This window comes from Siphateles boraxobius, unplaced genomic scaffold (genome assembly GCF_051911475.1).
Source record: "Siphateles boraxobius isolate OS27281-9 unplaced genomic scaffold, OSU_SipBor_1 5, whole genome shotgun sequence".
Classification (NCBI taxonomy): domain Eukaryota; kingdom Metazoa; phylum Chordata; class Actinopteri; order Cypriniformes; family Leuciscidae; genus Siphateles; species Siphateles boraxobius.
In genome coordinates this window covers 1,632,257-1,645,229 of record NW_027509141.1, presented here as the reverse complement: position 1 = coordinate 1,645,229, position 12,973 = coordinate 1,632,257, and the positions used below count along the sequence as shown (strand labels likewise).

At 37.3% G+C, this 12,973-nt stretch overlaps 1 protein-coding gene across 1 annotated transcript in view; it reads right to left on the bottom strand.

The window, feature by feature from the left end:
- timeless (timeless circadian clock) overlaps positions 1-12,973 on the bottom strand; it is a 59,999-nt gene that overhangs the window by 26,105 nt on the left and 20,921 nt on the right. The window contains exons 17-18 of the mRNA XM_077204380.1: positions 11,481-11,578; positions 855-975 (exon numbers count right to left, since the gene is read on the bottom strand). Of these exons, the coding sequence (XP_077060495.1) occupies positions 855-975; positions 11,481-11,578 (219 nt within the window). The remainder of the gene's footprint in view (positions 1-854; positions 976-11,480; positions 11,579-12,973) is intronic.

Genomic DNA, 12,973 nt, shown 5'->3' with positions numbered 1-12,973 from the left:
CCTTGCAACATGAGGACTAACGTCCCGGTAAGTTGGAAATAGGAAGTCTCGTGAGAAGCGAGAACGAGCGAGAAACACAAACTGCTTTACGGCAATTCGTCATAAACACACACGCCGCCCTCAATGTGTGTGATGTATTACCCACCTCGGTAGACACACTCCACGCGATAAAGTTGTCCGGCTCCGATAATAACAAACGCACATGAGCAGCGATAGAAAGAGGGACGAGGGGCCGTAAGTGAGTTTTTTTATGACAGTGTTGTGAAATATACGCATCACAGCTGTAGGGGGCGCTCACTGAGAAAACATGCGACAACAAAAGTGAAAATCAGCGAAGAAATAGCTAGAGTTGCCGAGTGCCCCTTTAATACATCTGAGATGATTTGAGATGCCAGATCTTCTAATCGTGATAACTGATCTCTGGCCTATTTGCTTCTTCAAACGACTTTGCGGATTTTATTAAAACATCTGGATTAAGTTCTCTGAGATTACCGTGCGTTCATGTGTTCATTGGAAATGGCAGATATATCGGGGTGTAGAGTTACATTCAAGGCATGAAGAAATATTTTTTGCCTCAGGAAATGTCATAAAACTCATCTTTGATCACCATAATTACATTTAAAGGGATAAAATGATTGACTACAGGGGAATTGTATGCGTCAGATAAAGAAGATTGACATGCACTGTTGGGGGGCTTCAGGAACAGATTTGAGAACCACTGACTGCATTAAAACAATCCTTATTGGCATATTGGTTTTATTAATACAGAAAATACAAGACTGGAAGTTTAGTTTTTAGCTGGGAAAATTAACTCTTTAAATCTGCTCTAAGTGTGAATAATTCTCTCCACGCACCTCTTGATGAAATCTAAGAAGTTGAACTCCGCCTCAGACACAGCAACAGACTCCAGCTCTTCCTCTTCCTCCAACTCAACTCCATCCTCTTCCTCCAGAGCCGATTCTACAGGAACGGACCCTACACAACACAACACAAAGTCCATCTATCACTACGCTGCTCCGGTATTGGCAATAACAGTAGAGTATTGTTTGTAATTGAATCAGGTTGAAAAACAGAAAACCAATATTTTAGGAATCAGTACAAAAACCAATAAAAAAAATTTTATTTTGGATTTGAAATTTGATACTAAAGCAAAAAACGATTGATACTGGAAAACACTTTATTTGAAAATAAAAAGATGAAATGAAAAGATGAAATAAGTTAAATATTAAAGCCATGCTGCAAAAGAGAAACATTTACATCTACGAAACACGATGAAGAATTGCAGGTAGTTCTTCATTTTAAAAAAATCTCAGAGAAAAAACAATCGAACATTGACGTAAAATTACAGAGCAGAAAGATGGTGAATCAAAAAAGCTCAAGGGAATAAAAGGTGAGGAAAATGCAGCCTTGAACAGAATCACAGTAGTTTTACAGGTTTAGTAGCAGAGATGGTGACTCACATGACTTGACTCGAGTCGCAAATTAAAGGACTTGAGACTTGCTTGACTAAATTAAGGAAATGACTTGACTTTGACTTGAGATGCAATGACTCGAGACTTGACTTGAACTGTATGACTCGAAAATGACTTCATATACATTTTTATATAAATCATCGCAACATATATTGACTCGAAAATATCTTCATATACATTTTTATATAAATCATCGCAACATATATTGATGAACAAAATGAAAGCAACGGGACCATTGACGCCAGTCATCAGATTCTGCACGATTGTGTGACGCAGAGCACAGAAAAAACATACACCTCTGTGAGCGCGCTAAATACTAAAACATCTCCCAGCATAGTTTCTTTTTGGATATAAACACTAGAAATTGACCATATTCATACAAGAAGATTTGCTGTACGCATAATAACTGGCAAGGGATATCGGACACGACCATCACAACCTCGAACTTCATTCACCACGTCTAAAAGTAAGCTATGGCTTGTTTAACCTGTTTGTTATAGATAATTTGACTAACGTTACATCTAGAGAGAATAGTGGTCAAAACAGCATGCCTCTTTATACAATATTATGTTTTCAAATGTAGCTTAAGGCTGTCAACAGATTCAAATGATAATTAATGGTGGCATATGTTTTGTATAACGTAAAATTCACGCAGACATTTGCCACAGTTTCTTTCAAATCATGCTTTAAAGCCAAATATTGTCGATCTTTCCAATGACGAAAAACAGCATAGAAAACTGTTAATGATGTTTTGTCGTGTTTTATGTGTCTCTTGAAGCAGGGTCAGATGTTGGGCTTGTAGGATTGGGGGGCAAAATGTGAGCAGAATTAATATGCACCCAAAATTCAAGATGTGGAAAAAATGTCCCTAGTATGAGTTTTTTTATATTTATAACATATGATATTAAAAAATATTTCCAGAATAATGGTGCGATTGCAAATGTGATAATGGTTTTTTTTTTTTTTTTTTTTTTTTTTTTTTTTTTTTTTTATTTTTATTTAACAATCAGGCATACATACAAACAAACCAACATAGTGCAGTAGTGAGCAATCTTGTAAATCCATACTTCCAGCAGTGACAAGAGTGATTTAAGTGTTTAAGTGTGTATGTGTGCGGGTGTGAGTGTGGTTATGTGTATGTGTGTGTATGCGTAAACAAAGTAACCGTTTATTATGTATTACCATTGTTATTACCATCACCATCCCACTTCCCACTACCACCATATTGCCAATATTGTGTTGGTAGATTTTTTACTTCCATCCTTCCTCCTATGTAATAATTGCCATTGTCAATCCTGCATAAAATACGACATAATAAGATAATATAATATAAGATAATATAATATAACCTTCCCCCTCATCTCATCAGTCCATATCTTTTCCTATTTTTTTTTTAATTTTTAATTTTTTTTTTTTTGTGTTATGTGTGTTATGTGCAATGTCTAAGGTGCATTAAAATAGGGAGTACAGTGCGAGAGTGTCTCAAATTGGGACAGAGATGCTGTCCCGTTGAAACCACTTCTCGCCTGTCTAGCCTGCCTTGGTGTTTGTGAGGTTTTTCCATATATCCTTAATCCTTTTTTTTTTTTTTTTTTTTTTTTTTTTCATTCTATGTTGTGGTGCATTAAAAACCCATGAAGAGATAAGGGGGAAGTTATTGCACTAGTGATGACAATGATATCTAATTCTAAAACAGCATTGACAATGGCAATATTGATGATGATAATAATAATAATAATATTAATAATAATAATAAATGACAATGATGATGGCAGTGGTGATCATAACGGTAAGAGCAAAAGACAGCAACAACAGTAGTTACAACAATGGAGAAAAAAAAAAAAAAAAAAAAAATTGAAATTAGTAATCATAACAGTAACAGTAAAGATAGCAATAACAATGATGACAGAAACAAGTTTAAACAACTAATATGAATATTCGTGGGTTGAGTAAGAAGGTGAGAGAAGTCAGAGTTGAAAACAGAGAAAGGATTCATAGCTGTAAGAGGTCAGAAAGTGTTGGACGGCAGGGATCAGTTTCAGATGTGTTATTATGAAGGGGAGATGCGAGTTCCATTGCCATGAAGTCTGTTATAAGATTTTTCCAGATGTTAATGTGTAATTTATTTCTGGTTTTCCAGTTCATGAGGATAGTTTTCTTGGCGATGGCTAGAGCTGTGAGGAGTATTTTAGAGTTTATGGTTTTATCAGTTATTATTGTGAGGTCCCCCAGCAAGCAAAGGGAAGGCGACATTGGGATGTGGCAGCCAACTATAGTTGATAGTGCCTGTGTGACCTCTTCCCAAAAGTGTTTGATTGGAGTGCAGTGCCAGGTTGCATGAATGTATGTATCTGTAGAATTTTGATTGCAATGTGTGCAAATTTCTGATGTGAATCCCATTTTAGCTAATCTATTGCCCGTGTAATGCGTTCTGTGAAGTATTTTGTATTGTATTAACTGAAGATTCGAATTTTTGGACATGTGATAGATGTTTTTACAGATTTGGGTCCAGAAGTTGGCATCAGGGGCTATTGATAGATCGTTTTCCCATTTTATTGTTGGTAAGTATATGGTCTGAAGTTGATTTGAGATCATTTTGTATATTTTAGAGAGAAGTTTCTTTGGAGAGGAAATGTTGACCAAGTCTGATATTGCCGGTGGAAGTTCTAAATTTGTGTCTCTGATGTTTATTTTTGTCAGAACAGAAGATTTGAGTTGTAGGTATTTTAAAAATTCGTTGTTCCCGATGCCATACTCCTGGGCCAGTTCCGGAAATGGTCTAAATGTGTTAGCTTTGAAAATATGCTTAATGTGGGTGATACCCTTTTCCGCCCATGTGTGAAAGTTCAATGTTTTTTTATTGCTTATAAAGTCACGGTTGTTCCACAGTGGGGTGAGGTTAGATGGAGCTAATGTAGAATTAGTGATTTGGTGAAATTTCCACCAGGCTGTCAGAGTGGTGGCTATAGTTACTGCCTTAAAACATGTGTGTTGTTTAATTGATTTGGTGAGGAATGGTATGTCAGCTATATTTAATTCTTTGCATAATGATTGTTCTATATCTAGCCATACAATATCAGATTGGGTGGGGCGAATCCATTTGTATATGTATTGCAGTTGGTTAGCCATTGAGTAATATTGGAAATTTGGTGCTTCTAGTCCTCCTTGAACCTTACTTTTTTGAAGTGTAGTGAGTTTTATCCTTGGCGTTTTATTTTTCCAGTAGAAGCGAGTTATAATGGAGTCTAGTGATTTAAACCAGGTGAGTGTGGGGTGGGTTGGAATCATTGAGAATAGGTAATTAATTTTCGGTAAAATCGTCATTTTTATTGCTGCTATCCTGCCGATTATGGAGATTGGGAGATTGAGCCATCTGAGCAAGTCGTCTTCTATTTTTTTTAGCAATGGTGTGAAGTTGAGTGTTACCAACTCTGACAGTCTGGAGGAAATCTTAATGCCTAAGTAAGTGATGTGATCTTGACAAATAGGTATTGGTGATTGCTGGGGAGCCACATCCCATTTGGTTTTATGTAAAGGGAGGGTGGAAGATTTATTCCAGTTTATTGCATAATCGGATATTTTTGAGAAGGACTGAATTGTTTTAATTATTTCTTGAGTAGATGTTAGGGGTTCTTGTATATATAGTAGGATATCATCTGCATAGAGTGAGATTTTATGTGTTTGTTGTGGTGTTTCAATACCTTTGATTGCTGGGTTTTGACGGATAGCTGCTGCTAAAGGTTCAATAAAAATGGTGAATAGGGATGGAGAGAGTGGACATCCCTGCCTCGTTCCCCTGTGCAGTGTGAAGCTTTGTGATGTTAGTCCGTTCGTTGTTACTGTGGCCGATGGTGATGTGTATAAAATCTTGATCCAGTTAATAAACGACTCTCCAAAGCCGAATTTTTGTAACGTGGTGAATAAAAATTTCCAGTTGACCCTATCGAAAGCTTTTTCGGCGTCTAATGTGGTAATGAGAGTATCTTTCTGTTGTACTGATGAGTAGTGCATTAAGTTGTATAATCTGCGGGTATTATTAGATGCATGTCTACCTTTTATGAAGCCGGTCTGATCAGGATGGATTATATACGGTATAATTTGTTCAATTCTATGGGCTAGTGCTTTGCTAATAATTTTTATGTCGACATTCATAAGTGAGATAGGACGATAGTTGGATGTGAAGGTGTGGTCTTTGTTAGGTTTAGGGATGAGTGATATAAGTGCTGTATTCATGTGGGAAGGGAATTTTGCGTTATGTTTTATGTCTGTTATTGTTCTGCTAAATAGTGGGTATAAAGTTGACCAAAAATGTTCATAGAACTCAGCAGGGAAGCCATCCGGACCTGGTGCTTTATTATTTTGCATGCTTTTCAATGCGGAATGAAGTTCTTTTTCAGTGATTGGTGATTCTAGTGTGTTTATTTGTTCCATGTTGAGTTTTGGTAGAATGGTGTTATCGAGGAATTGGGTTATGTCTTCTTGGTTTGGATCAAGATCAGATGAGTATAATTTTGTATAGTAATCTTGAAATATCTTGTTTATTTCAACTGGTGAGTTGGTTAGCTTCCCTGCCGAGTTTCTGATGGAGGTTATGGCTGTTCTTTCTTTATTTCTTTTAATTTGACTGGCTAAATATTTTCCGGATTTATTGCTATGGTGAAAAGTTTCTTGACGGAGCCTGTGAATCAGAAACTGGTTTCTTTTGTTTATTATTTCATTGAGCAATATTTTTTTTTCTCTAATTTCTTTATAGATGCTTTCTGATTGATTATTTGCATGTAAAATTTCTAATTCTTTTATTCTTTCTTCCAGTTGGGTTTCTCTTTCTCTGTCCTTTTTTTTTTTATGTACTGAATATGAAATAATTTTCCCCCGTAAAACTACTTTCCATGTTTCCCAGAGTAGCGATGCTGATGACTTTGGAGAGTCATTTATTTCAAGGAAGGATGTCCACTCTCTCTTGAAGTAGCTGTCAAATTCTGGATCTTTCAAGAGTGATGTATTAAAACGCCATCTGGTGGGGTGCTTTTGTATTGCAGATAGGTTCCATGTTAGAGTTACCGCAGAGTGGTCGCTAATAATGATCGGATGTATTTTGGTTTCTAAAATATTTGGTATGATTGAATTACTGGTTAGAAAGAAATCAATGCGGGAGTAGGTTTGGTGGACATTAGAATAAAAGGTGTATTCTCTGGCAAGTGGGTGTTGTAGCCTCCAACCATCGCAAAGACCAAAATCACTCATGAACTGTTTTATTGTTTTGGAAGATTGCCCAGATTTTCCTGTGTGTTTTGACCTGTCAAGTGATGGATTGATTACAGTGTTATAGTCTCCCCCTATAATTATTGGACCGTTAGAAATGTTTGAAAGAGAAGAGAAGAAATTTACAAAGAAGGAGGAATCATCAGAGTTTGGCCCATAAATGTTGCCAATTGTAATTGGATTATTATTGATTGAAATGTTAATAATGATAAAACGGCCTTCAGGATCTGAAATGGTTGTATGGTGGTTAAACTGTATTTTTTTGTTTATTAAGATGCATACTCCTCTTTGTTTTGAATTATAGTGGGAGGAAAAACAGTGGTTAAAATGTGTAGTTTTTAAGCTGTTCTGTGTATATTGAGAGAGGTGTGTTTCCTGTATTAGACATATATCCGCTTGTGTATTTTTTAGGTAATTTAAAACTTTATTTTTTTTTGTTTGTGAACCAACACCACGAATATTCCAAGTTATGAATTTCAATTGCATGAACCTATTATGTATATTTCATAGTTACCTTGTGTGAATATAAGTCTGTGTGTGTGGATGTGAATGTGGTTGAGTGTGTGTGTGTGTGTGTGTGTGTGTGTGTGTGTGTGTGTGTGTGTGTGTGTGTGTGTGTGTGTGTGTGTGTGTGTGTAAATCTATAACAACAAATGACAAATAAAACAGGGATACCTATAAACAACAAATACAGAACATATAAACAGTGAGCAAGGCTATTTAGGTGCATTTAGAATACAATGTGCGTGTGTGGTGCAATTGGGTTAATGAAAGAATATGAAGATTATGAATTGACTATAAATTGAGCATAAACGGATTGGAAATGTTACATTGCTATTTTCAATTATTAGTAAAGCCAGGGAGTAGTGTCTTTGTCTCTAAATAATTGTCCATCAATATATAATTTGTCCACTGTGATGATTGCTTTTTTACCTTGATTGATCATTGTCCTACGGATGGGGAAAAGTAGCTTACGTCTGCGGATGATTTCTTGTGGATATTGATCGTTGAGTCCGTAATGAGTCCCTTTGAGCTGTCGTCCTTGTCGCTGTACCAGTACTTTTTGTTTGAAGTGTTCAAATTTGGCGATGATGGGGCGGGAACGGGTGGAGTTGATGTGTTTCTGTCCTAAACGGTGAACGCGATGGAAAGTGATGTGCTCTACAGTCTCTGGTGAAAGTTTGAGCTGGTTGATCAGGAAGTCCTTAACAGATTTTTCGGGGTCCTCGGTGGATGATTCAGGGATGCCGGAGAAGATTAGATTGTCTCTCATACTGCGTGACTGTATATCCAGGATGGTTTCTTGCATGGCTTTGTTCTCAGCGGTGACGGAGGTAAGTTGACTGTTTACTGTTGAGAGTTTTGTAGTGAGTGTGTCCACGGAGCTTTTCAGTGATTTGTTTTCTTCAGTGAGCGAATCGACTTGTTGTTGACTGTATTCCAGGCTGTGGCGGAGGTTTTGAAATTCTTTGTGCAGTACTTCGATTAGTGAGAGTCTAGATTCCAGGTTAGCTAAGCGCTCGTTGATTGATAAGAGTACGTCGGAACAGCAGTTTGTTTTGATCGGCGTGGAAGCTGGTGATGTTGGTGACGGCGGTGAATCGGTTGATAAGGGTGAATCCGAGGTGCGTGGTTTTTTGGCTTTGCTTGATCGGCCCATTGCAACGTTATAGAGTCTGTTGAAGTGATGGTCAATGTAATCCTCCAGTTGGTCCAGTTCCGAGTTGAAATCCAGGTTTTAAGTTAGGGTTAACGCGGGTGATGTTGTAGCGGAAAAGAAAGAGAAGAAAAAAAAAAAAAAAAAAAAAATACAAAGTTTGTTTGTCTTATCTAGCAGCGGCGCGCTGCCATGTTGAATTTCGCACCCAACGCGCACACACACACACTACGTCAGTACGTCATCACGTCATCAGTACGTGATAATGGTTTTATACAACAGTCCAGTAAACAAAGGGTGAATATTGTGGTGTGACATTTTAGACATAATATTGGAAATATTCTCTGTTTTTGCTATTTCTCCAATGACAGTAGTTTAAAAAAAAGAGTAAATCCGGGATTTTTGTGATTGAGTGATCTAGTTGCTTAGTTCCAGATTGAATCTTCCGCTTTGAATGAATCAGTTGAAGAAATGCTTCTATGACTCGTACATTAAGAAGTTGATTTGGCGCCACCTATTGGCGGTTTTAATTTCATAATTAAAAAAATATAATTCATTATTTTTTAGCATCTAATTTTTTCTATATTAAAATGATTATATTTAAATAATTAATCTCATAACATTATTTATGGTGTTTTAATTGCAGCGTACATGCATGGATAGAAAAAAAATGGTTAGAACTTAGTTAGAAAAAAAAAATGCCCCTGGAAATCAATTTAATTGGTCAAATATGGGCTATTAATGGGAAAGTTAATGTCTGGGCGATATTCCATAAAAAATATATAAGCAATGTTTAACATTACATTTACTATAAAACCAATATAATTAATGCATCACACTTGTGAATTTACCTTCAAATGTTTTATCTTCAACATTTTTCAGATAATTGTTATTATAATCATAATAATTTCAAATTTTGATAATCATAAATACATGCTGTAATAAATTATACAAATATTATTAATATTACGATATAAATTAGTGCTGCACGATTAATCATATCGAAATCGCGATGTCAAGCCTATGCGATAATATGACGCAAAATGCTGTGATTTTATATGAAATAAATCAGGGCTGTTAATGCAATCAACGCAGCATCTGTTATTTTTTGTCATCCTTTGGCTAGTGTTACATAATCCCGCTCTTATTCGTCCAAATGCCTTTAAACCATTCGTGTGCGACAAGTCAAACGAGAGCACGCTGCCTGTGAATGTCCTGAGAGAGACGCGCGCCAGTATCATGTGCATGCACAGACCACATGCCAGAATACAGTTCTCTTTCATGTTTGAACGAAGAATAACTCGCACATTATACCAAAATGACGTTTTGTCAAGTTTCTTCATAACAAGAGCAGTCTTATGATGGGCGTAAAGAGTTGTGAGAGAATGAGGCGCGTGTGAGTTCCGCATCTCTGTCAGCAGAGGCTGCTCTTAAAGGGCCAGCAGCCAATGAAGCTTTCTGTCAGTAAAGTTAATCAAAGAACAAAGGGAACACAGAAAGTTACTCACTGCTCTTGACTTTTGTAGCTTTAATAAGGATCTATATATAATTGATAATGTATGCAGCGCAGACTGTTTGATTCTTTATTCAATTTCTGTATATGTACCGTATTTTCCGCACTATAAGGCGCACCAGATTATAAGGCGCACCTTCAATTAATGACCTATTTTAGAACATTAACTGTATATAGGGCGCACCGGATTATAAGGCGCATAACATACTGCAGTCAAAAGTTTGACTGGGTTTGCGTTATTAATCCACCAGATGTGCTAAAGGGAATGTAGCGAGTGCGCGGCGCCGGAGGCGAGGCGTTTATTAGTAAGCGTGAGCGCGCTGGGGCAGGCACGTAACTTACATTCGCAGCCTGACTCATTTGAGTATTCAGGTGCGGCGGCTCGCTGACAGCAACAGCTGGCTGTTTTCAATGAGACGACCCGGTTACTGTGAACGGGGAACGCTTTCTGAAAATTCTGTGACGCGCAAGCAGCGCCGGGGACAGTGTGTCTGTTCGTATGTCTGTTAGTAAGAGTGAGCGCTCGTGAGCGGGCACGTGACTTACACACATAACCTGATTTATACGAGGTTGAACTGGCCGTGTGACAGAGCGGGCATAAGATTGACACGAGCGCGAGTTCGCGGGCGAATTTAATAACGCGGAGCGTTATTAACCAATTGATCCAATTAACCAATTGATCCATATATAAGGATTATAAGGCACACTGTAGTTTTTTGAGAAAATTAAAGGCTTTTAAGTGCGCCTTATAATGCAGAAAATACGGTACTACCTGTTAGACAGGAAGGGCACAGGTAAATATGACATTTATTATGGGTTTATGTGAGGATTGTTTGAAGTTCACTTAAATTAAAAGCTGTTATATTGTTTGAAGCCTAATAATGTTTAAAAAAAAATTGATAGCTTTCGATTGTAATGACGGAATCACTGTACTGTTGGGATGCCTATAATTTTTTTTAAAATGGGGTGACATTTTTATCCAGACATCAATGGCTTATTGATCATTATAGGTGTTATCAATCATTTAGTTGTTGTTGCTAGTTTGAGTTGAGAAATACACATTTCAGAATTATCACTAATGTGTGTGTGCAGTTTGCTTTAGGACCGAGCAAGTTGACTCATGAAACCATTTGTTTATTATATTGCAATCGCAATATTGACCTCAATATTCACAATATGACATTTTCCCCCAATCGTGCAGCCCTAATATAAATGTATAAAAAGGGTAATCAAGGTAATCAAAAATAAATAAGGTTGAGGCCAATATAAACTTTTTTTCTGTTTGGTATTGTAACTTGACTTGGACTTGACTTGACCCTTAGCAGGACTCGACTTGACTTGCTTGAAGTGAACCATTGACTTGACTTGGTTGCGTGTACATGCGACTTAAGACTTCCTTGAGACTTGAGGGTATGGGACTTGAGACTTACTTGTGACTTGAACATACGTGACTTACTCCCACCTCTGTTTAGTAGTACAGTAGTATTGTCCATAATGGTATTGGGTAAGTTGTATAATGTAATCTTGTTTGTGATGGTATCAGGTACAGTAATAAAGTGTAGTATTGTGATCTTACTAGGGAGCTTAGTGAAAAGAATCTGCTTCAGAAGTTCCAGTTCCTCCTCCGGCTCCACCTCAACCGATCCAAACGTTTCTCCTTCAGGCCACACTGCCCTGATCCAACACACAAATCCCAGAGAATGAGTACATACTATCTGCAATTCAGAAAAAGTCCTAACTCCGTCATAACCTTTTTTTATCAGATAACAAAACAGCAGAATCCTTCCCTACTATATAGTAGGCGAAAAACAGTATGTGACAAAAGTAGTGTGTCAGAATTCACAGTATTCATAAAAGAGCAGGAAAAACTAGTTCTAGACCTACTACTTCCAGCGAGATTCTGAAGTATGCATACGATGATGGAGACTTTACTATCCCATGAGGCATCGGGAGAGGATTTGTGATTGGCAGTGACGCAATGCAACTGACGCTGGTAGGTCAGGTGATGACTAGGGCTGGGACGGTTACCGCATTACCACAATACCGCGGTCACGTGACTCCAACCGCGGGTCTGAGCTCGTCACCGTCATCACCGCCAAAAAAACCCCAAAACAACATTGGCCTGCACATGTGTGCATGTTGTGTCTAATGACATGGATTCATTGATTCTAACGACATTGATTTAATGAATGAAATGATGACATGATTATGTCTAATGATATTGTGTCTTTCATGGATTCAAGGTTTTCTAAGCAAAACTTATCATCAAAAGATGGAGCAAATCCGATCTTTCGCAAGTTGGGGAGCGCAATGTTTCATGACAAAATAACATTCCATTTGTATTAGAGATGCGCGGATGGGCTATTATTCAAAATCAAAAAACTCATCTGTCCGCACCAAAGTTTTTTGATCAATTTTCAAAACCGCATCAGCGGCGCTGACTGCTAAGGTCTATGAGCGATGCCAGGCGCTGCTGTCGCGAGGCTAGAAAGCTCTTGGCTGTTCTAGAAAGGAGACTGATCCAATGCAGCAAAGATATTTAAAGGCTAAAGTCCCTAATATAGCCTATTGTTTAAAAGTAGACATTTTAAGCTTTCTATTTATTTTTCATGTATGTGAGGCAAGTAGGCTTAGCCTATACGCCGAGTTACGGTTCATTTATGAGAGGAGCTCCAGCTCACGCGCAACAGATCGCGCCCGCGCCCACGTCCTCCTGATTATATGTCTGCTATATTTGCTTCTTATTTATTAATTCCAGACAATTCGTTAATGAAACAGTGATTAAAATTAGGATAAAATTTATACAAAACGAAATTTAATTTAAAGCAAGACTTTCTACAAAACAAAACTTAATAAAGTGGTCAAAATCGTTTCTGCCCCATCTTATGATCCTATCTTACTCATGCTGTTCACTTTTCATATAATCGACAGATTAATTAAAAAAATAACATTATATTATGTAAACATAAATATGGAATATAATTTTTGTAATTAAGACATGTTGGAAAAGGTGTTCATCTTTCATTTCCAATGTGAACATCATAATCTATTCTCCTGAAAATGATGAAT